This window comes from Podarcis vaucheri, assembly GCF_965113315.1.
Source record: "Podarcis vaucheri genome assembly, chromosome: 3".
Lineage (NCBI taxonomy): Eukaryota > Metazoa > Chordata > Lepidosauria > Squamata > Lacertidae > Podarcis > Podarcis vaucheri.
Window position 1 is genome coordinate 31,942,503 of NC_138761.1, and position 24,227 is coordinate 31,966,729.

At 44.6% G+C, this 24,227-nt stretch overlaps 2 protein-coding genes across 10 annotated transcripts in view; one reads left to right on the forward strand and one right to left on the reverse strand.

The window, feature by feature from the left end:
• Positions 1 to 4,028: 4,028 nt before the first annotated feature.
• TAF1A (TATA-box binding protein associated factor, RNA polymerase I subunit A) overlaps positions 4,029 to 24,227 on the reverse strand; it is a 38,243-nt gene continuing 18,044 nt past the window's right edge. The window contains exons 1-11 of one of the 8 annotated variants that reach the window (XM_082217741.1): positions 19,429 to 19,450; positions 15,313 to 15,462; positions 14,748 to 14,917; positions 13,310 to 13,423; positions 11,651 to 11,849; positions 10,289 to 10,419; positions 8,610 to 8,768; positions 8,031 to 8,097; positions 7,810 to 7,933; positions 5,523 to 5,683; positions 4,029 to 4,291 (exon numbers count right to left, since the gene is read on the reverse strand). In XM_082217741.1, coding sequence (XP_082073867.1) covers positions 4,176 to 4,291; positions 5,523 to 5,683; positions 7,810 to 7,933; positions 8,031 to 8,097; positions 8,610 to 8,768; positions 10,289 to 10,419; positions 11,651 to 11,849; positions 13,310 to 13,423; positions 14,748 to 14,917; positions 15,313 to 15,460 — 1,389 coding nt within the window. In that variant the 5' untranslated portion in view covers positions 15,461 to 15,462; positions 19,429 to 19,450 and the 3' untranslated portion in view covers positions 4,029 to 4,175. Of the gene's footprint in view, positions 4,292 to 5,522; positions 5,684 to 7,809; positions 7,934 to 8,030; positions 8,098 to 8,609; positions 8,769 to 10,288; positions 10,420 to 11,650; positions 11,850 to 13,309; positions 13,424 to 14,747; positions 14,918 to 15,312; positions 15,463 to 17,417; positions 17,449 to 17,475; positions 17,589 to 17,777; positions 18,012 to 19,428; positions 19,451 to 24,227 lie in introns of those variants that run through there. The other 7 variants (XM_082217740.1, XM_082217738.1, XM_082217739.1 and 4 more) reach the window with 7 other exon arrangements.
• MIA3 (MIA SH3 domain ER export factor 3) overlaps positions 23,880 to 24,227 on the forward strand; it is a 35,855-nt gene continuing 35,507 nt past the window's right edge. For both annotated transcript variants that reach the window (XM_082217227.1, XM_082217228.1), the window contains exon 1: positions 23,880 to 24,081. In XM_082217227.1, coding sequence (XP_082073353.1) covers positions 23,895 to 24,081 — 187 coding nt within the window. In that variant the 5' untranslated portion in view covers positions 23,880 to 23,894. The remainder of the gene's footprint in view (positions 24,082 to 24,227) is intronic.

Genomic DNA, 24,227 nt, shown 5'->3' on the forward strand with positions numbered 1-24,227 from the left:
TAAAGGTAAAGGTAAAGGTACCCCTGCCCGAACGGGCCAGTCTTGACAGACTCTGGGGTTTGTGCGCCCATCTCACTCAAGAGGCCGGGGGCCAGCGCTGTCCGGAGACACTTCCGGGTCACGTGGCCAGCGTGACAAAGCTGCATCTGGCGAGCCAGCGCAGCACACGGAACGCCGTTTACCTTCCCGCTGGTAAGCGGTACCTATTTATCTACTTGCACCCAGGGGTGCTTTCGAACTGCTAGGTTGGCAGGCGCTGGGACCGAGCAGCGGGAGCGCACCCCGCCGCGGGGATTCGAACTGCCGACCTTTCGATCGGCAAGCCCTAGGCGCTGAGGCTTTAACCCACAGCGCCACCCGCGTCCTATCCCAGCTCATAGCCCCATATTAAACATGGGTTGGTCCTGTAAACATTTATGTCTAATTTGCTCTTACTGGTTTTGTTCCCTTTGACCGACAAGACTTTTAAGACTCTGAACATGAAGCTGCTGATAATAAAAAATGATCAGTTGCCAGAAAAACATGGCCAGGTTTGTTGCTTCAGGGGCAATCTAGCTTGAGTTGCTTCTACCCCCCCTTCCCTTCTTGACCTTTTTTTTAAAAAAAAAGCTGTACATTTTAGGAGAACAGTGTTTGTGTTAGACTCCACTGTCAGATCTGAGCTCTGGCTCCTGGCTGTACCCCTTTACCTGCTCTGAGCCCCACCCAAAAGGCTAACCAAGGTGAGCATTGGCATTTATGCAGATATAAGGGTTAATGCTGGAAAGCTCTAGTAAATATGAACAAAAGTAAAATTTGCTTCTCTGCTCAGAGGCTTTCAGATTTAAAACTAGTACTTTTGATTACACTTCCACATACAGCTACACCGCTTCCTTCATAGGTTGACTGCATGCACCTTTAAGATTCTTGCTTTGGCTGCCAGATTGCAAAAGGCCACTGTGACCCCTACAAAAATGTGGTGAATGCTATTTCAAAAACAAAAAGCATATCAACAGGTGGCAGACTTGCCAAAGATCTGAGATTAGTGAAAACTTCACCTAGGAAGCTTGGGAACAACTTTTAAAATGCGGGTTCATCCAGTGCTGCAGATGAGAAAATATTGTCCTTTATTCTACCCAAATGAACACAGGGTGCAGACATATACCAATTTTGTCCATCTGGTATACTATACTATATCTGACTGGCATCAGAATGGATCCCAAGGGTCATCTAGTCTAACCGCCCGCAATGCAGGAATCTCAAGTAAGCATCCATGACAGGTGGCTATCTAACCTCTGCTTAAAGGTAAAGGTAAAGGTACCCCTGCCCGTACGGGCCAGTCTTGACAGACTCTAGGGTTGTGCGCTCATCTCACTCTAGAGGCCGGGAGCCAGCACTGTCCACAGACACTTCCGGGTCATGTGGCCAGCGTGACGAAGCTGCTCCGGCGAACCGGCACCAGAGCAGCACACGGAACGCTGTTTACCTTCCCACTATAAAGCGGTACCTATTTATCTACTTGCACTTAAGGGTGCTTTCGAACTGCTAGGTGGGCAGGAGCTGGGACCGAACGACAGGAGCTCACCCTGCCGCGGGGATTCAAACCGCCGACCATGCGATCGGCAAGTCCTAGGCGCTGAGGTTTTACCCACAGCGCCACCTGCATCCCAGCCTCTGCTTAGAAACATCCAATTAATGAACGTCCACACCTTCTGAGGGAGTTCTTTCCACTGTTGAACAGCTCTTACTGCCAGAAAGTTCTGGTGTTTAGGCAGAATCTCCTTTCTTGTAAATTGAATCTATTGGTTCCGGTCTTGCTCTCCAGAGCAGGAGAAAACAAGCTTGCTCCATCTTCCATGTTACAGCCTTTGAGATGTGGGTGGGTGGGTTTCACAGCCCTTGTTTCCTGAGCACCTTTTAACATAAGATGCCAGGGATATATCTGGGATATATCTGGGATGCCAGGGATATATCAGGGATATAACACAGAATGTTCCCTTATACCAACTCAGACCATTGATCCATCTAGCTCAGTATTATCTATGTTGACCGACAGCAGATCTTCAGGGCTTCAGACAGTGGACATCCCCAGGGGTATCTGCAGTTTCTCCATCGCTGATTTAGATGAAGAATAGGATATGCACAAATGACAATAGTAATATTATGTAATTCAGTTCCAATTGTTGTAGCTTGATGAAGTCAATAATATACTGCGTTTGTAATTTAAGTGATACCATTTAAAAGCACATTCCAGTTCCACACTGCTTCTTGGAACTCCACCAATGCTTTTTTGCATGGTGTTGTTGCTGTATTCCACCAATACAAAATGTACTTTGCACTACTTGTAGCAGTTCTCTCACTCATGTTACTCTTCATCTGCTTAAAATCCTAAGGCTGCTGTTTCTAAGGGCTCCACAAGATGTTTACTGAGTATACTTCCAAATTTGCTTACATAAATCTTACAGGGAGGTTATAGTGTCCGCTCTTTTTTAAGCATTTGTTTCCATGTATTTGCAGGGAAGTTATACAAGGGGCATTCACAGAACCATAACCACTGGGGGGGGGGGTGACTAGCTGGGGTTTTGGCCCCGGGTGAAGCCTCCAGGGGGCGCCATTGAGGCTCCCAGCCTGTGTGTGTGTGTGATGTGTGTGTACACAAATGCACAAGGGTGTGTGTGTCAAACTGTGTCTTTGACCCAGGTAAAATAAAGCCTAGTTTTGCCCCTGGACATTCATCCGGATTGGTTTGCACAGGAGTTATACATTGTTGTGTCAATTGTTCTTTATCCCTTACTTGTATTTCCCTATCACTTTGCTAACCACAAAAAGTGTGTTTTTAAAGTGGATTTGTTGCACCAGAGCACTGTAATCCACTTTAAATGCACAAACCTGAATTTCCAGTTGAATCATTCCTGCAAAGTAGTGGCAGTCTGAAGGCAACCGGAGTCTAGACATTCTCTGCAGGGTGCCTCCGCAAGCCACTCTCCCAAGTCAGACTTCTGATGAAGTCACAATTCAAGGCTGTGCCAAAGTGGTGACCATGACCAGCAGGAAGGGGGGGGGGCAGATTAATTAATCCATTCACAAGCTCCATCCTAAAGAAAGCATTTCCTATGTTTGAATGCCGCAGTGCAGCACAAACAAATAAATAGTTCTACTGGGTACAACATTCAGATTCCTGGGATTCTTGAGTTTTCTTTTCTTTTGAAAAAGAACATGTTTCTAACCCTTATGGTATGGACTTTTGGGCTGAACGGATGCCTCGGATACCTCTGAGAAGCCGCTGGTCTTGCAGAATGCAATGTCTAGTAGACAGATGGCAATGCATTGGATTACCCAAGTCAGTTGTGCATATTTGCTAAATGTTCATAATGTACACAAAAGTTGCTAAATGGACACAGCAGAATTTCTTGGGGTTGCTCTGGGTTTTCCTGCCTTGCCTAATGTGTGTGTAGCCCAACCATGCATACTGACTTCAGGTCTGAACATCTTTCTACCTACCGAGTTACCAGACACAGAGTACCAGCTGTCTCCATTTTTGTTACCCAAGGAGGGCAGAAGTGCCTGCAAGTCAATTAGCACCAGAAAGCATCTACCTCTTTCAAAAATGTGCTTAAATGTACAAAGTGCATGTGCACAGACAGGTTCTTAAAGACATGTGTTAACAACAGTGCATAGAATGGGCTGGTGTGGGCCTCTTCTTTTAACTGCATGATGGGTGACTGGAAGAATTTCTAAAGGCAAACAATTCTACACTATTGTTATAGGATGCAAGGCAAGCTGTAGTCACAGCATGTCTATATTATATATTGTCATTCATTCATTCATTCATTCATTATATATTGTTTGCTACAGACACACACACACACACACACACACACACACACACACACACCATCAATTCAAGAACATATTTCAAAGGTTCTTATATGAAGACTTTGAAAGATAAATGATAAAATGTGTTTCCTGTGAAGTTTTATTTTAGCAATGATTCAAAGCTGAATTCCTTTGGAAAGATTTATTATAAAACTGGAACTTCACTTTTAAAAAAAAAAATGGTTGTCAATTATCTACAAGGTTTTTTCATTGCAGGGGAGATCTGTATGCAGAGCAAAACATGTACAATCAGCGTAGGGGGGGGGAATATAGTCCAAAAAGAAAAGAAAAGGGATTTTGCCTCTAAAAGCAATCAAATCTCAGACGATCTTCAAACTGATCCAGCTGTGTTTTTTCACAAATGTCTTCAATGGTTTGAACTTTTTCTTATTGGCTTCACAACCTTGCCGCATGACGTATCTAAAATATTTGCAATCTAGACACACACAAAAGTAAAATGGCATTAGAATGAATGAATGGGTTAAGACTTAACTGGGTACAATCAGACCCTTAAGAACATGTTGTGAAGAATAAAAAAATCCCACTGAGCATTCTCAACCTCAGTACTCCACAAGTGTCAAAATCTCAATGTATAGAAAAATTATGGGTAAATTAGTATTGTTATAATGTGGAGCAAATAATCCAGCGACGTTAGCCTACATCTGGAAGTCACTTTGCTTAATGACAAGGTCCCAGTGCAGAATGAGGTTTGACGGCCATTTTCTTAAAAAAATTATCTAGACCATTATTACAAGAGCTTTGAAGGTACTGTATAGAGTTTAAGATACCGACAAACAGAACTATTAATCTACAGACCATGTGCTCATCTCTCATGTTAGATGTTTCCATTAGGAGTCTGATGGGTGTTGGGTTTTGTACATGCAAAAGAAAATGCATCATCTTGCTTTGTTTGGGCTCAACTAATGCTGTAATGAGTAACCAGCAGTACGCATGGTGTTCCCATCAGCAGCTAGAATTGCCTCTCCTCTCCATTGAAGGCCATGAAAGTAACACATGTAAGAAGTAATCCGAGGTTCATTAATGTCCCACATTTTGTATGGTCTCTCAGCACCTCAGATTTCCTTCCTACAAAACGGAGGAAGGAAACCCCACTGTAATAACTGATGCTTCAACTAGGCTAAAGGTAGAATGCTCTCTCGAGGAATCTACAGAGTTCCATCTCTCTCTCTTTCCTCACCGCTCCTCAAAATCAATCTCTTCTTTGAAGCTTTTGGCTTAACTCCACAGTCCAAGCTGAAAGAAAGCCTAAGAACTTTTAACAACAGTTGCCTCTTCCTTTCGTTGTTTTTGCTTGCCGCTCTGGTGAACTTTAGATGCTAACTGCCTTGGTGCGAAAACCAATCACTTTTGCTTATGTTACTTGATACAGTTCTATGCACCAAATGGCAGCGTGGAGCAATAGATTTAGTGTTAGGCTAGAAGCTGGGAGACCAGAGTTCAAATCCTCCCTCAGTGGGCAACCTTGGGCCAGCCATATTTCTCAATCTGACCCATCTCACAGGGCTGATGCAAGGATAAAGGTGGTCGCAGTTGAGAGAAAAGGCAGAAGATACAAGATAAAGCTTTATGCAATATACGCTTTGCCAGAATTCTAATTATTGCATATATACAGGAGACAGAACATATATTGGGGGGGAGGCAGTTACCTTTTCCCATCAGCATTCCAGCCACCAGTACTTTTTCACAAGCGAGACATTCATCTTCCTGCCAGTTTCTTTTTGCCAAATAAAGGCTGAAATGAAAGGCTGGCCACCAGTCCTTTCGAGATGCCCACTTGTTTTTGAGCCAGTGAAGCTGTTTGTCAGAGCTGGGAGTGGGGAGAGGGAGGGGGAGAGAAGGAGAGAGAAGAGGGTGTATCTCCGTTACATCCATGCTGAATGCTGATAGATTTCTGTACTACTACTACTACTACTAATAATAATAATTAAAATTATTTATATCCCGCCCTCCCCAGCCAAAGCCGGGCTCAGGGTGGCTAACAACAGTAAAAATAACACAGTTTACATAAAATCATAATCAATTAATTGAAATACATTCTAAAATCAATTCATTCTAAAATCAATTCAGAGTCAAATTAATGGCAACCATTGGGCTAGAGTTCTATGAGGGTTACAGAAGGAGGGGGTCAGACTGTGCCAGAACACAACTAAGCTAGGCTAGGAGGTGTGTATTACTTATGCTTGGGCTCTACCAAGCTGTGTGCACAGGCAATCTCATCGTGGTCCAAACTTCCCTTTTTCGTTTGGAGTTTTAGGCTAGAAGTAGCCAATGTAGTACTCTCCAGATGTTGTGGACGGCTGCTCCCATCATCTCCGACTACTATAGTCTGCCATGTTGGCTACCCCTATTTCAGGGACATGGAAGATTACTTATGGTTATTTAACTCAGTGATTTAAAAGGGTGCTTTACTAATATTCAAATGCCATCTCTTGTTTTTGGCTGTGCCCTTGCAGCAAAAACATGTTCAGTTTCCAGTTAATGTCCTAAATTCAAGAAGAAAGACATGCAACCTGCTCTGGACATTTTTGATATAAATTGGTGCCGCATGGAAAAAAGAAAAAAAAAGACAGATAGGCTACTTTTTTGTAGGCTAGTATCTTTCATGAATTAATTCAAATAAATTAAAATTAGACTGGACAAATGGCCATCCTCAAGTTAAAATTGAACATGGTTAATACACACCAGGACCAACTATTTCCACTGATATTATAAGGACCTGTGTGCGGGCTGGTACACCTCCTTCGTACTTGTTCATACAAAGAGAAAATGAGTCAGACTGAACCCTGGCCAAAGGCCTGACAGAACAGTTCTGTCTTGCAGGCCCTGCGAAAAGATGTCAAATCTCACAGAACCCTAGTTTCTTGTGAGAGAGTGTTCCACCAGGCTGGGGCCACGACCAAAAAGGCCCTGGGGCTCAGGATCTTCAGGGTTGTGTTATTTGTAGACCATAAGGTCCCCCGTGGGGCATACCAGGAGAGGTGGTCCTGTAGGTACGAGGGTCCTAGGCCGTATAGGGATTTAAAGGTTAAAACCTGAAACCTGATCCTGTACTCCACCAGGAGCCAGTACAGCTGGTATAGCACTGGATGAATGTGACCCCGTGGCGAAGCCCCGTAAGGAGTCTCGCCGCGGCATTCTGCACCCGCTGTAGTTTCTGGGTCAGTTTCAAGGGCATCCCCACGTAGAGTTACAATAATCACGCCTGGAGGTTACCGTCACGTGGATCACAGTGGAGAGGTCAGGGTGAGAGAGATAAGGGACCAACTGCTTAGCTCAGCAGAGATGAAAAAATGCCGCCTTTGTTGTAGCTGTAACCTGCGCCTCCATAGAAAGGGAGACGTCAAAGATTACACCCAAACGCTTGACGGAAGGTGCTGGCACCAGTTGCACCACCGCAAGGGATGGGAGTTGGCCCTCCAACCCCATATCGTCTCGACCGAGCCAAAGCACCTCTGTCTTTGAAGGATTTAACTTTAGCCGGCTCCCACATAGCCATCCAGCCACGGCTTCCAGACATCTGAACAGTGTGTCTGGGGCCGAGTCACGGTGGCCTTCCATCAACAGATAAAGCTGGGTGTCATCACTGATGACAGCCCAAACCATCTCGGTCCCATGACCAGAGAGAAAACCGGACTGGAATGGATCCAAAGCTGATGTTTTATCCAGAAATCCACCAAGCTGAATGAACTAAATGAACTAAAAGGTATTATGAAATGAAAACAGCTTAAAAAAATAACCAATTATTCCATTAGAAAACTGGTGCAATTTTGAATACAGGTAAAAGTGTCTAAAACCTTCCCTTGACATATTTTCAAATATGTTGAGAAGTTTTTGAATGAGGGGGCAGTCAAATATCCTCAGTGCACCATCTGCTAAGGTGCAGTCAATCAAGAGATACATCCCATGGGGCAGCTGATTTCCCCATTCACCCACTTCTGCAATATTTCTACAATCTCCTTCGCCAAGCAGCTCCAGGCTTTGACATTCTCCTTCCACCCAGCAGAGTCCAAGGCTGCAAAAATAACTTCCAGCCGTAGCTTCTGGTTTTTCCTTTTTTCTGAAATTAAAAGCAAATCATATTAAGGGAGGAGGGCAGGGAGGCAATCTGATCCTAATTCTGTGTATCTTCAAGCACAATAATTAAAACACCTTACTTGATTTTTTCAGCATGGCGTAATATTCCAGCATCAGTTCGTGAGAAGGGACAAGTTCGTGCAAGATCTAAAAAGAAACAGACAAGACACTAAACATCCATCTTGAGACAAAGTTATGCACTTCCCTATCCCACCAGTTTCAACGGACAAATTATGACCGGAGGCTTGTGCCAAAGTTCACTATAGTAGGGGAGTGGATTGGTCCAATAATTTCACTTTATAGCCTAAGTATACTAGGGACAAAGAATTTCTTCTGCAATTCTGCAACATCAAGTCTGAGGGGGCGTGAAAATTGAATTTACAGTGTGCTTACAGGAAAACAAATCTCCATGTATGTGTGTATAATAAATAATAATAATATTAACATTGTTCATAGGCTTTCCAGACACAGTGTACCTCAACCTCATGTCATAATGAGCCACAGTTAATGGATTACAGTGGTACCTCAGGTTAAATACTTTATTTGTTCCGGAGGTCCGTACTTAACCTGAAACTGTTCTTAACCTGAACCTCCTAGTCTGACAGTCTAACTGCTACACAATTAAATGGTGATCATTAAATAAGGCCTGAATATAATACCTGGAGTGCAGACATCTGAGTTTTCCTTGATTCACCCCTTCTCTTTAGGAACTGATATAGGAAGACATGTGCATTAGGGTTTGGAGGAAATTTGGAATTATATGCATATTCGCTCAACACTTCTCTTGCTTCTTCATACTCCTCATAATATTCCAGCATCTGAGGAAACACACAAATGTACAGCTGATTATTTAAAGTTGGGGACCACATTTTCACCTTGACCCAAAAGAGTGTTTAGCAACAAGGGAAAAAAATTGGATCAAGTGAACACAATATAGTCAACACAATCAGGGGACTGAAATGCTTTTTTTAAACAAAATTTGTATACCACTTGATCGTCAAAAAAACAAAAAACACCTCTAAGCAGTTTACCAAAAAAACAACCACCACCATTTAAATTATTGACAAAACACAGGAAAAATGAGGTATTTAAAAATATTCAAAAGATTAAAATCAACAGCAAGCGGCTAAAAAGAAATAAAGCATGTTTAACTTCAACGTGTCTGGATAGTCTTACCTAAACAAAAATGTTTTAAGCTGACACTAGAAAGATTACAATGAAGGTGCCTGCCTGATGTCAATACACAAGGAGTTCCAAAGTTCCACACGAAACTATTGATTTCTTACAAGTGTGGAATGAGTATTTTGTGGAACTGTAACAGTACCAGTTCCACAAACTGAAGAGGCTAAGTGTGTATACAGTCGTAACTTGGAATTTGAATGGCTTAGTTGTCGAATGTTTTGGCTCCCAAACGATCAAAAACCGGAAGTTATTGTTCCAGTTTTAGAACGTTCTTTTGGAAGCTGAACGTCCAACAGGACTTCCGAGGCTTCCGATTGGCTGCAGGGGCTTCCTGCAGCCAATTGGAAGCCACACCTTGGAAGTCGAATGTTTTGGAAGTCGAACGGATTCCGGAACGGATTCTGTTCAACTTCCAAGGTACATCTGTTATAGGGGTAGGGTGATCCTGCAAGTAAACTGGTCCCAAGCTGTTAAGGGCTTCATATACTAATTGTAACCTCTTGAACTTGGCCTGGCAGCCGGGTGCAGACCTCAGTGGTGTTATATGCAGGCAAGGTCTCACTCCTATCAGCAACTGTGCTGCAGCGTTATGCACTAACTGCAGCTTCTGGGTCAAGCACAAGGGAAGCCCCACATAGAATACACTGCAATAATCCAATTTAATGGATCAGAAATAAGAGCTTTAGAATAAAAAGCAAAATTCAGGTGGGAACTTATGGCTGGATAATATATATACATTGGTTTGGTGCACACAGAAAGAGGAGGGGGAGGGAGGGAGAGAGAGAGAGAGAGAATCATTTGGATCAAATTGCCAAACCATGGTTCGGCCATTGGGTTCAAAACTTGGGGCTGACAGGCTTTCCTCTCCTACAATTACCTTGCTTCCTGATCCAAGCAAACTCCAGTTAGCCATTACATTTAATCTAGTATTTTTTAAAAGCCACATAAGCCAATGAACATCATCATATGTTATGACCGAGAATTCCCAAGACTCCCCAATGCTTTCTAGACACTTTTTCAGAGTCTTATTTTACTAATTGCTATGAAAGACGTTTTTCGAGTATTCCCCGAGCTACAAAATCTTGAACAGCCAGCAATTACTTAGATCAAGATTTAGAGGGGGGGGGAGTAAGCTGATTGTAAAGCATGCTCTTACATCCACATAACACGTCACAAAAGGATCCCAAACTCCAGGAATTTTAATGATCTCCTTGAGGCTGACTTTAGCCTGCCGGTACAAGATGCGCATTTCCTGCTGAATAGAAGACACTGCGTAGCTGTCCTCATCTGCGAAAGACAAGGCATAATATAACCTCTTATATTAAGCACAGTGATCTGCAACTCAGGTAAATCATGACACTAATCTCACTTTCCAAGCACCCTAAAAATATAAATAAAAAGCTTTCTGAAAGAGAAGAACCGAAGAAATTCACAACATATCTTTCTGGTCCCAAAAGAGTCAAACAGAGGACTATTAAGCAGGGAACCTCTTTCAAGCAGAGGCCACGTTGACAGGTGAGCAACCCCACTCACCTGTTAAGGCAACAAATGATGATTAAGCTTTATGTTTACCACAAGCCAATGAATCTGATTAAACTTAATGGCAAAGCAGACTGAAACGAAAGCATCAGTCAGTCTGCTTTACCGAGAAGGCCACTCAGTTTGAGTTCCTTCGGTACAGATGCAATGATGATAAGAGCAAAAAACTCTCAACAACCTATTCAAAAAAACTAACCTTCACCTGATGAGGAAGGGAGACTTGACAACACAATCCTAAGCATGTTCATTCATAATTTCCGTCAAGTTCACTGAACTTAAAGGTAAAGGGAACCCTGACCATTAGGTCCAGTCGTGACCGACTCTGGGGTTGCACGCTCATCTCGCTCTATAGGCCGAGGGAGCCGGCGTTTGTCTGCAGACAGCTTCCGGATCATGTAGCCAGCATGATTAAGCCGCTTCTGGCGAATCAGAGCAGCACATGGAAACGCCGTTTACCTTCCTGCAGGAGCGGTACCTATTTACCTACTTGCACATGACGTGCTTTCGAACTGCTAGGTTGGCAGGAGCTGGGACTGAGCAACGGGAGCTCACCCCGTGGCGGAGATTCGAACCACCGACCTTCTGATCAGCAAGTCCTAGGCTCTGTGGTTTAACCCACAGCGCCACCTACGTCATTGGACCTACTCCCTAACAATTGCTTAATGCTGAAATCCTAAACACACATGACTTCTGATTTAACTGTGACCTCAGGACAGTTTAGTAGTCCAAATACCACTGACTGCTGCACTGTATAGTGTTATTTTGTGTGTTGTTCTTAATTATTGTTTCATACTGACTATTCCTCTATTCATTCATCCTTGCTGTGCAGTGGATACAAAACAGACAATAAAAACATTATTAGGACTTAGGTGCATATTCAAAGTCCAGCATTAGAGTCTCATTCTATGCTTCCAATTTCAAGAGCTGAGCATATGGCCATCTATGTCCTGCACCGATTTCTCCTAAGGCGCATACTCACCAAGCCCCAACATGTCCGTCTTCTTTTTCAACCACTTAGAATAGTCCAGCAGCCCCCTGTAACCTTGAATGAGTTTCAGTTCTTTGTTCTGAATGACTGTTTGTTCTCCGTACTTCCAGCTTTCTGCCAGGACCAGGTTCTGATAAGCCTCGTCCTCAAACCCATTGCACAGGAGGTGGAAGGCGTGCTCTAAAGAAACCTACAACAATTTCAACCTAGCTTACAATCCTCAGAAGCAGCAGCAGCTCTGAATAAAATGCTACAATGCAAACCCAATGGGCTCAGAGACCTCCTACAACTGGAGGTTTCCCCACTACTTTCAGTGAAAAATTTGGCAGCTTTGCAAGAGCAACAGGGATATGCTGTTTGAATGATGCTGGACTTGGAAATAAATGGGGGACCACTGTCAAACTGGCGATGCAATTAAATCAGCACATGCCATTCAAATCTTGGCAAATGCAATAACACTCACTGGATCCCAGTCAAGGTTCAGACTGGCTCGGTAGCAACCCAGTGGAATAAGGACTAAAGCTTCCACACACCGAGAAAGAAAGAAAAAGAACTAGACTTCTGAATGTAAACCAAAACTGAATTTCTCCATTTACTGATCGACAAAGCTTAAAATATTTTTAAAAAAATATATATGCAAATGATATGAAATGGAATTATAAATGAGTGAAAAATTGAATATAAAGAAATTAACACAAAATCAGGTAAATTTTTTAGGGACTCCCAGTTTGAACTGTACAAGTATACAAATGGTACACTTTTTTGCATGTACATGGGGTCAATTTACTGCAGATCAAGGTGCAGAACTGCATACACACACACACACACACACACACACACACACAAAATAATATCCAGTTCAAAGGGTTGCATCCAGTGCTGCAGTGCCATGTGCGCTAGAGACTTCCTTGTGTGCAATGGCACGTCCCTCTCCTGCCATCTGCTGTGCCCCCTGCTCTGTGCTTCATATGGCTGGAGGACCAGATTTAGACAAAGTGTGGGAGGAGGAGAGGAAGCGGAAATCACACATTCCAAGAGCATCGGCTACAACCCAAAGCTGCATGAACTACATCAGCATTCATTGCTGTATATTATTTATTATTATTATTAGATTTATATACTGCCCTTCAGCAAAAGGTCTCAGGGCAGTTCACAGAGTAAAATGCAGGATAAAAACAGGTAAATAACTAAAAGAAAACAGCAAAACAATAACTCTATTCTGTAATTAAGGATATGTTTTACCATAGAAACTTCTACTAGGAGTAATGGGCATTGCTACAAATCCCCGCAACAAGAAATAGAAAGGGTGGGGAACCTCTGGCTCATTGGCCTAATCCTGCAGAGGTCCTAATTATGTTTGTGAGACCACCTTCCTCAAACCATGCCCACCCGCCACACCCCTAAAGTCACATGAGATATCAGGCGAGAGGAAGGCAAAAGCACGGCCTGCACACTGAATTACTTTCAAAACAAACCACTTGGAAATGCACTTCAAAGGAGTTGCCACCCAAAATCGCTATGGTGAGCTAAAAAGTTCCCCATCCCTGCTATATGTGGAAGAATGAGCAGCACTCTTAATAATAGCAATAATAATGTTTTCTATGAAAAATAAGTATTATAATCTTAAGGATCCTTTGGAACTCTTCTCACCTTTAAATATCCTTTTACTCCTAAATTTTTCATCTGATCTGCAAAGTGGTTGGTTTCTTGAATATTGCTCCGTGGATGCCGCTGCAAGATCTCAGTTCCTATTCTCCAGATCTCCTAGCACAGAGAACACACATTCAGAACACAGAAGCAAACGACAGCTACAAAAAATGAACATAAGCATAGCTTTGAAGTATACGGTCACTTACAACAGGCACAAAGAGCACTTCTAATTGCATAATGCAAAAATTTGCAGCCATTGTGAGACAGAATTAAATGCACAACAAAACACCCTAAATTGGGGATAAGCAACCTGTGGCCCTTGGTCTAATTTCATGTGGCCCTCAACACTGTTTCAAAAGCCTTCTGCAAGCAACCAGGTTATATCTCTGGCAAGCGCAATCTATCCCTATCCCAGTAGCCCACTGGCTGGAGAGGCAAAGAAGGACAGGAGGAGTATAGCTCAGTCCGATAAACTCAGTTGGTAGAGCATGAGACTCTTTACCTCATGGTTGTGGGTTCAAGCCCCATGTTGGGCGAAAGATTCCTGCATTGCAGAGGGCTGAACCCCAATTCTCAATAACTTTTGATAACCATTGACTGTGGTATCCTTCTGGAGCGACCTACTTGGCTGGTCGTTCCCAGAGGCAGTATTCTTTGGCCCCATAGAGCCTTCAATGAGGGGTTCCTGAGGGTTCAATGTTACCCCTTATGCTGTTTAACATCTACATGAAACTACTGAGTGGGGTCATCCAGTGTTCTGGAGCACGTGGTCAGCAATATGCGGATGACAAACAGCTCTACTTCTCCTTTTCATCTGCAGGTGAGGCAATGAAAGTTCAGGACCGTTGTCTTGCCCCACTAATGGATTAGATGAGAGCCAATAGGCTGAAAACCCAATCAACATTTCTCTTCAATCAGGTGTTTGGCTGATGGCTTTTAAAATGTGTTTGTGGGAGGGGCTTTTTCAGCTTGTTTTTGTTTGTTTTTTATTATCATTTTGTATTTTTCTGTTGGGAACTGCCCTGGGATCTTCGGAAGAAGGGCGGTATACAAAACAAACAAACAATTGATTACCCTCGTGGTCTGTTCCAACTCTACAATTCTATAATTGCAATTTAATGTTGTGAACTGCCCTCAGAGCTACGGATATAGGGCAGTATATAAATTTAATCATTATAATTATAATAATTCTATGAGATGGCAGAAAGGAGAAACCACTTTAGGTTTTGCCCTTTCCATCACTGGCATGTACTTCAACAACAGGCTATCCCCAAGAGAACAGAGCCATCAATAGAAGAAAGGCAGCCTACCCTTGGTCCAAAAATTGTTCTACCCTGTTCCTAAACATATTACATGATGGAAGCATAGGACACAGGAATCACAGAGATCCTTTTCCATCTTTCCTGCTCAGAATCAGGGGATTAGCTCGTCTACTTACTTCGGGAGCAGCCCGCAGTTTGTCTTTACTGTAATGCTCCAACATTTCTATGTAGCTTATGATTAATTCTGCAGCCCTCTGCAACTGGCCTTGCAAAAGGGAATCCTGGATGCAGTTTAAACAACCTTCTTTTGCCTTCTGAAATTCCGAGTGCATTCCAACCCTAGACGCTACAACACAAGAATAATTTTGGTAGCAGACATGAGAATAGTTTTGATGCGTTTCTAATGGGGTTATAGACTTAAATTGCAATTTAGAGGAAAACACAAAAGCCCATACATTCTTGGTTGCATCTGGCAAGGAAATACAGGAATCAATCCTGCATTTCATCTTTGGAGCATAAAATCCAATACCATACTACTAAACTGTCTAACTTTCTTCATAGCTTCATGCAAAAATACTTCATGCAAAAAAAAATGTGCTGCTGGCACCTAGTGTAGGTTGGTGAGGGCATAAATGAGGAAAAGGTTTTCCATCATTTTTGCTTCTTGCTTCCAGTGTTGACAGGCCTATCATACCATGCAAAGCAATAAGGAATCTTACCAACCAGCAATCAAGAACTTACTTGTGTAGTGAAAATATCTCGGGAGCAAAGGTAAATAAATTCCTGGGATGGGAGCTGTCGTTGTTGTGGCTGCATGCACATCCTGTGTTTCTCCTTCCAAATTTACCTGCCCTCTTTTTCGTCTCAGTTCTTCAACAAAAGTATCCATTTCTGTGAAAGGAAGATGGGGAAATATTAATGCTTGCAGGTCAGGCAAATCAAAATAAGAAATGGAGCAGGGGGAAAGAGACACTTTCAATGTCTTTAAAAACAGCCGTACAAGGAAGCATAAGTTTAGTTTTTTATTACTATTTACCATTAAGTAATGCCCCTTTACAGACTTGAAATGGAAGCAGGGTACAAAATAGAGCACCTTGCTGAAATTTCAATCAACACTGCGGTAGCTACTGTGATGTGAAGGTTAAAGTGTGCATCTTAGAAGAAGGGGGAGGGAGAGAGACAGACAGACAGACAGACAAAGCAGGCCACTGCAGGGTTGGAAAAGCCTTCAGCATTGCTCCCCACACCATTTTTATTCCTTGCCTTGTGCAGAATCAGAATTGGAAAGGATGACGTATCACCCACCAGGGTGCCAACTTGAATGAAATATTGTGGGTGCCCTTGTAAGCTCCGTCCCACATAATCAATCACATGGCACAGTGCACACACACCATGTGAATGGGAATGCCCATCAACTTTGGGGGGCCAGCCGCCTCAAATGTTTTACTGTGGAGCCAAAGCCCCCATAGCCCCTAGGAGTTGGCTCCTATGTCACCCATTTTTCAGAAGTGGGGCATGACAACAACTCACATAGTCATGGTCCTCTCAGTGTTTCAAATTGGTTTTAACCTTGGAGTTGTGCTTTATTCTTGTATTCATGTTGCTTTTCATTTTATGTTTTCGGCTGTATTAAAGTTACTTTCATACTTATTTATTGTAAGCAGCTGAGAGAACATTACAGCATGGGCCAGCATGCAAGCGTCACAAATAAATATTACACTGCACTGTAGAAGAGCAGAGGACTCATTTTTAATTAATTTGTTAACCCCACATATTAATTAAGTTATTAGGCTGTAATCCTACACACACATGGGAGTGAGTTCCATTGAACTCAATGGGCCTTACTTCGGAATAAACATACACAGGGTCACACCATGAATAGGCAATGTAGTCAGCCAACTCCTAGTGAGGGCACTTAGCCTAGTCCCTGGAGTGTTCTGTCGCCCCACAGCCCCTGCAGAGGAGGCACTAGCACCCTATTCAACAGCATCCCCTGGAGCAGTGATTCTCAACCTGTGGGTCCCTAGATGTTGTTGGACTACAACTCCCATCATCCCTGAGCTCTGGCCTTGCTAGCTAGGAGTGATGGGAGTTGTAGTTCAACAACATCTGGGGACCCACAGGTTGAGAAAGGTTGCCTGGAGTTTAGTGCCTGAAATGGATTGCAACTTTTGTGTCATTTCTTTCTAATGGGCCAATGCAGTGATCTCTTGAGTTTTCTACACTCCATGAAACCACTAGATGGCATCAGATAACTTACGTTTCCCTGACACTTCCCATCCTGGTCTGCAAAAGTAACAGTGGCATAAACTTATAACAATTAGACAAAAAGCCCAAATTATAGGTTGACACTAAATGCTTCCCCCTCTTTTTTTCTTCCTTTCCCTTCCTATTCATCAGAAGTGAGAAATCCAATATTTTAGTGCATCAGCAGGCTTCCAGACTGTCACTACTTTCAGGTGGGATACAATCATATACTGGCAAATTCAGGGTGGACAGTTAAAACTGCTTTGAAACTCTTGCTCAACAAACCCATTTCCCCCTGACGTTTGGGCTTTCTGCAATGAGGAAAGTGACAAGAAAATGCACTGGGAAATACAGGTAACACTTGTTTTGACATGATGCCCCCTAGCATCCCTTTCTAACAAATCAGGATGAATGTTCAACAAACAAGTGGCCTTTCCAAATAAATATTTTTTTTTAATGAATAAGAAAAAAACAAGTGGCCTGGAAGTGCTCAGAGTTACTAAGGCTACGAACTGCTTTCTATTACTTTTTGTTCCAGGACGAAAGTGCTGCTTCCTAATCACAGCTACACTCAAATTCCCAGTTCCTCCACTGCTTACTATGGTCAGCCCTCATCCGCAGAACTCCAAAAGGACATCAAGCGCAATCTAGTCCAACCTGCGTGTCTCCTCAAAAGGAGCCAGGAAACTCTAAACTGCAACTGCATCTGATTCCGTAGCCCACGAAAGCTTATGCCCTAATGAACATATTGAGCGTCACAGGTGCCTTCGCTGTTTTTACTGCAACAAGAGGCTGCCAGAATTCTCTTCCTTAACTTCAGAAAAGTGAGGTGCCAATCTAAGCTTTTCCTACCTCTATAGATATCGGTTGGCTACCACGTGTTGTCTCCCACAGGAATCTATTGGCTCCCAGATGCAAGCGACGTGACCTCCGAGAGGAGCCTTCGCCCGCCGACCTACCTGGATGCGGAGCTTCCTTCTGTCTCTCGGTAACCTCTCCTGATAGGGCCCGGTCTCGCTCTTAACGGCAGGAGAAGCGCGCTCCCTACGAGGGTATGGAATGTCTAAAAGGCCATTTTGAGTTCCTTTCAGCACGCCGACGCGTTCCTCGCCGCCATCTTTGACCATGGCATAACCCGACTCCCTGTTCGTACTACGTAACAGCCGGTCTTCTTTTTTTTAGTTAGGGGCGGGGCTGGAGGCCGTAAAGGACTTTGCGGCTATATGCGCATGCGCAAAAACTTTTGAGGCTTTGTGGTTGTCGCCGCTCAGGGTAGACGTTCCTTGTGCTCGCGAGATGCTTGAACTTTGTTGGTCATCTCTAATGAAAAGCAGGATGTAATTTAAAAGGTGCAGAACGACTTCGTTTTTCGAAGCTTAATTTTAGGTGACTAAACACAGAACACAGAAGTTCCCAGACCCCTGAGAGCGAACAAAAACTTGTCCTCTGAGCCCCACCAGAAAAAAACCCGCACAATTTCAACCTGAATGTCAAGAGCTGTTTATCGGAATGTAGGGAAATATCCAGTGCTCTCCCCTTTTTTTTGTAATGAGTACTCTTTCTTCCTCTCTTTGCTGCCATTGGTAGCTGTTTTGTGCTGGCACCCATGGCAATTTTCTCAACATACAAGTACTGGCTCCTCATCTCTTTACCATATAAAGCCCTGGAAATCTCTATTTGGAAGCTTTCTCATAGTAGTGATTATGCCATAGGAAATACTTACTGTTCGCTGTCATAGCCTTCTATTTGACCTACAGTACAAAAAAGCGATCACAATCTTACATGCTGACTTGGAATTAAGACCCACTTAAACCAGTGAGCCATACATAGGGCCAAGCTAAATCCGAACAGCTGCATTTCTGCAAGGAAGTGGGTAACCACCATGGCACCTGGCTCTGAGTAAACATGCTTGGGATTGTGCTGCTGCAGCATAGCTACAAATCCTAAATATTCATACCCAGAGCTAAACTGTTGGCTTACTAGGGTATATTATTCCTAAATGCACAAACAGTTGCAAGTTTGTTTTTTATTTCATTTTACATATTTCAGTCATGAGACTCAACCTGTGAGTCTGCTCCGCATGTGCTCTGTTTGGATGAGTGTGACTGATCCCTGCAAGAAAGGCAGCACCTGGATCTTGGCAACAGGACTATATCCTCCCCCTCTGCCTCCAGCTCCACCACCACCTCCTGTTCATTCCTCCCCTGCACTGGAGGGACAGAGGAGAGAGAAAGCAGATCTGCTTCCCCTATCTTTCAATTAGAATCACAAGGGAAGGACCTCCCTTCTCCATCTCAGGGTGCTATTTAGCACTAAATAAAGGACTGAGAAGAAGGCACTTGGCTGATGTTAGTAGGCAGAGAGTGTAAGTGCTGCCACACTGAACGATTGGCAGGTAGTGCAAATCTCTGTGCAGAGGAGTTATATGCTAACAGGGTCTCGCTCCTGTCAGCAAGTGTGCTGACTGAGGCTACCTGGGGCTCTAGTCACAAAGCTGGATACAGAATCACTCCCAGAATGTATACATACTTGTTCCTTTGGGGGTAGTGCAACCAATTTCCAGGGCATGCAACTGACCAATTTTTTTGGACATGGGAACCACTCACTCACAATGTCTCCATCTTGTCAGAATTCAGGCTCAGCTTATTTTTCCTCATCCAGCCCACCCCTCTGTCCAGGCATCATCCCAGGGCCACATGGCCCTCCTGAATAACATATCATGAAGAAATAGAGCCGAGTGTCAGCAGTTTACTGGTGGCACCTTGCTGTAAAACTCCCAATGACCACTTCCAGTGGCTTCATATAGATAGTAAGTAGCTTTGCGGATAAAATAGGATAGCTTTCAGGGGGCCCCCAAAAAATACCCTCCCAATGCTACTCTTTGCACTCATAGGTAGGACCCAAACCACTGTAACACAATGCCTCCAATTCCAGTTAAATGCCAGTGCAGGAAGATACCATGGTCAATGTTACCAAAAGCTGCAGAGTTATTGAGAAGCAGGTGCAAAGTCACACTCATCTTGTCCAGCTCTGTAAAGGCCGTATGTCATCCAAGACTGTAGCTGACCTGTCATCCAAGAACGCAGGCAACTGCAGTTTGGAGGAGAGAGACGGAAGTGGGATCAGACAAGTTTTATCATCTCTTGACATTAAGTGTGCAAAAAAACCCCTGCTGATTAAAGCTGTAGAACTCTGCTCATGGCACCCATTCCATTTAAACTGGTTTGTTCTCTTTTTTTTACTTTGCTACTGGGATTGTACTCAGGGTGAGATCTGGAGCAAATTTAGGATTTGCATGTTCCTGTTTCCCCTTACTGTGGGTAGTAAAGGTACTGTAAAGCATACCCTGATATCTATGGGACAGGTAACAAGCAACCAGGTCATACATCTCAAAATGATGAAAGTTGGGCAGGTCCTAGTCATAAAAACGTTTGTGGAAATAAGCTGATCGCAACAAAAGTTACTTTCACATTTAGAAGTGAAAATTTGAGAGCAACTATCAGTGTGTGCGGGTTGTTTTTTTTTTAAAGTCTTTCATGTTAACATACTTTCAAATTCCTCTGATTGGGTGAAGAAAAACAGTAGAACAGTTCTGTTTTCCAGCAGCCACTGATTATTTGGCTCAAAGTGAGATAGTACACAAGAGAATAGTATGCAATGAAAATCAATAATTGTGAGTATATGATAAGAACTTCGGCTTCACTTCTGATGTAATTAGTGGCAAAGATTACTGTTAGCAATTTCAGATATCAAAGTAGCAATAACTGGAAGAGCACAACAGACTGCTACTTATGTAGTCACTCAGCGAGCCAACTAGTTCATCATCATTATTCTCTCTGTGCTGCTTGGTACAAGGGACATGGTGTGCTTTACATATTTTAATTATCTTAAAAGACCACTTCTGCATACTGCCAAATGTGCAGAGATAAAAGCATTTACATTGCAATCATTAGCCTATTCTGTTATGTTCCTTTTCATATTAAGATACAAGTTAAGTTCTAGCAAACCTTGGCTTCTTTTTGTTAGAATCCTGGATGAACATACATTTTCCTGTATAGCATGCTTGTTTCACATTGAACCAGTCAACTGGTGCAATGCACCGGTAATCTAAGCACAAATGCAAAGTGAATGTATAAACCAGCAATAACCTTAATGCAAACAAATTGAAAACATAGAGGAGTGTTCAATGCTACCACACTGTATCTATGTCTTAGCCAAAAAAGCTGACATAACAATTCTCTGCATCATCTGAATGTTCTTCACCAGATGTCCTGGCCCAGTCAAACGTCATGCAGCTGCACTATATATCTGCAGTGATGACTGGCACTGGTGTCAGATACTGCACATAACACAGCCAAACACATGCATGGTAAGGGGGTTTTGAACATTTTTCAAGCCATGTAGATTGCCGCACATGGATGAAATATGGGAGTACAGTACTAACTTTAAATTAGTTCCCTATAGATAATATAGGAATAACAGCAACAGAAGGTGCTTCCAGACTATCTGTTTATTGAACATTCAGCCTGATTTGTTTGAGAGGTGGTTAGATCGTGTTGCATCAAAACAAATGTTAATCTATGCTTTCCAATGCATTTCCCCATCACTTTACTTATTGCAAAAAGTCTGGTATTTTGGGCAAGTGGGTTTGTTGCACAAGATCACTTATCAACTATATTTGTGCAACCTGAATTTGCTGGTATGTGACTGAATCCTTTGGGATAAATAAGAAACATTTACGAAATAAAATTAATCTGGTAATAAGAGACATAGTGCCTCTGTTCCTGGAGGCAGCATATAGCCATCATTAATAGTGACCACTGATACTCTTATCATTCATGAATTTTTCTCATCCTCTTTTGAAGTCATCCAAGTTAGTAGCCATCAACACATCTTATGGAAGTGAACTATACACTGTGTGAAGAAGCACAGTCTGTACTTAATCTCCCATCATTTAGTTTCATTGAATGACCCTGTGTGATTTTTCATGTGAAATGCACAAGGAAGCCATTCAGATTCCACATCAGGATGAAGTGGAACAGTCCATGTGACTTGCTTAAAGAATGAGGTGGTAGACGAAGCTTCGGGCAAAACTACACGTCCTGTCATCTCTGGTCATTGCCCATACTTGCTTACTTCAGCAACATCTGGGGGGCAAAAAGCTCTCCACCAGTTCTAGATAATCCTACTCCCTTATGTGCTAGATGTCCACTTGCAGAAAGATTTTTGTACATAGGGAGGAATTATGTGAGATGCAGGGGGCCAACTTGAATAAAATATTGGGGAGGCCGAGGTAAGCCCCACCCTGCATAATTGATTTACAAGATGCAGCACGCACCATTTGAGTGGCAATACCTATTAACTTGGGGGGAGCCCCCTCAAATATTCTATTTTTGGGGTACCAAAGGGACCTCGGCCCCTAGGAGTTGGCTCCTATGGTTAGATGTGATTTTATCCTCCTGCAGTCCGAAATGACACTTCCTGTTCTACCACCTCAGGACCATGGACATAGCCAAGATTTATACTGGGGGGTGGGACCTCAGTTAAATATGTTTACTGATTTACTTGATCTGGGGGGGCAAGTGCCCCCCCCCGGCTACGCCCAGGCTCAGGACTCGCCATATCTCCGTACCCCCTTTCTTCAATTTAAATTTTCCTGCACCTTTAAAACTGCAACCCTAACGACCCTGACTGCGGAGTGAGGGCGCGCTGGGAAGAGTAAACAAATCCCAACTATACAGTGGTACCTCGGGTTACAGACGCTTCAGGTTACAGACTCCGCTAACCTAGAAACAGTGCTTCAGGTTAAGAACTTTGCTTCAGGATGAGAACAGAAATCGGGCTCCGGCGGCGGCAGCAGGAGGCCCCATTAGCTAAAGTGGTGCTTCAGGTTAAGAACAGTTTCAGGTTAAGTGAAGAAGACCTCCGGAACGAATTAAGTACTTTAATCCGAGCAGGGACGCGGACTTAGAAAAAATATTGGGGGGGCCCGGGAAAGCTCATGAATAATAAATAAGCTCATGAATATGCAAATAGAGTGGCTCCGGCCCTAAATAGGGCAAGCCACGCCCCCCCAGCCAGCCGATTGGCTGGCTGGGAGGTGTGGCCAGTCGGGATTCCCCTGTTCTCGCGGGATTTCCGGCAGTGCCTTGGCAGCCGGGGCTCTCCGATTAGGGCGCGCGGCTGGCTGGCTGGCGAAGGAGCAGGTGCGGAGGAGGCGGGGGACGGCGGCGGCGCTCTACTGGAAGGGCGCCCGCCCGACATTATTGGGGGGGCTGAGCCCCCCCAAAAATTTTTTTGAGGGGGCTCGAGCCCCCTCAAGCCCCATGGAGTCGGCGCCTATGAATCCGAGGTACCATTGTATCGCGCGCAGGAGACGAGCGCCTCTGCTGCCAAAGCCTCAAAACCCCGCGGCCCTCCGGACTACAACTCCCGTCGACCCCTCGTCACCGGCCGCGCGAGCGAGCGAGCGGGCGGGCAGGCTGGGCCTGACGGGAGCTCTCTCGCTCCACGCGCCCACCCTGCTCTAGTGAAAGCATACGGCTAGCTACTGAAGGAAGGCCGGAAGCGAAGTTGTGTTTCCCCACTGACAGGGGAAGGTCCCCCAAGTCTGGCCTGTTGTTGTTTTGCTCCGCCTGTCCGCCAGGCAGTTATTCCGGACTGACGGAGGGCGGGCTGCAGGGCTGCCAGGTGCAGAACCGGGGGTGCAAAGTGAACACACACATACACACAAAGATACAGTGAAAGGAGAGGCGAGCAAGGGGGGGGGGGAGAGCGCCTGAGGTGCATTTGCCTCAGGAGTGGGGCGCGCGCACCTATTCTTGGTCCTCCTCCTCCTCCCTGTGGACAAGCACCGCCGCGCAGGGTGTGGTTCTCCTCCTCCTCCTGCTGCTCCTTTGGGGCAGCGGGCGAGTCTCCTCCTCCTCCTCTTCTTCCTCCTCCCCCCCATATCCTTCTCCAGCCGGGCTCTGCTTGCTGCTGCTGACGTGTCTTGCTCCGGCTTCCCCCCGCCCGGCCGCCCCACGCGCCGCTTCTTTTTTTCCGGCGCCAGCCCGGCAGCCTCGCGAACTCCCAACATGGCTGCTGCGGCGCGGCGGCGGCCCCTCGCCCTGCCGCCTCGGCGGATGCTGCTGCTGCTGCTGCCGCCGCCGCCGCTGCTGGTGCTCTTGCTGTGCGCCCAGCTGCCCCCCTGCGCCCAGTCCGGCGGGGCCCCGGACCGCCGTTTCGCCGAGTGGAAGCGGTGCGCCGACCCCGAGTGCAGCAGTAAGTGGCGGGGAGGGAAGAGGCAGGCGAGCGGGTATCCGCCGGGTCCCTGCGACTGTCTGCCCTTGCAAAGCAGGAGCCGGCGGTGGCGGCGGCGTCTCCGAGGCCGCGTCAGAGAAGAGGCTCTGGATGGGGGCCGCCTCCTG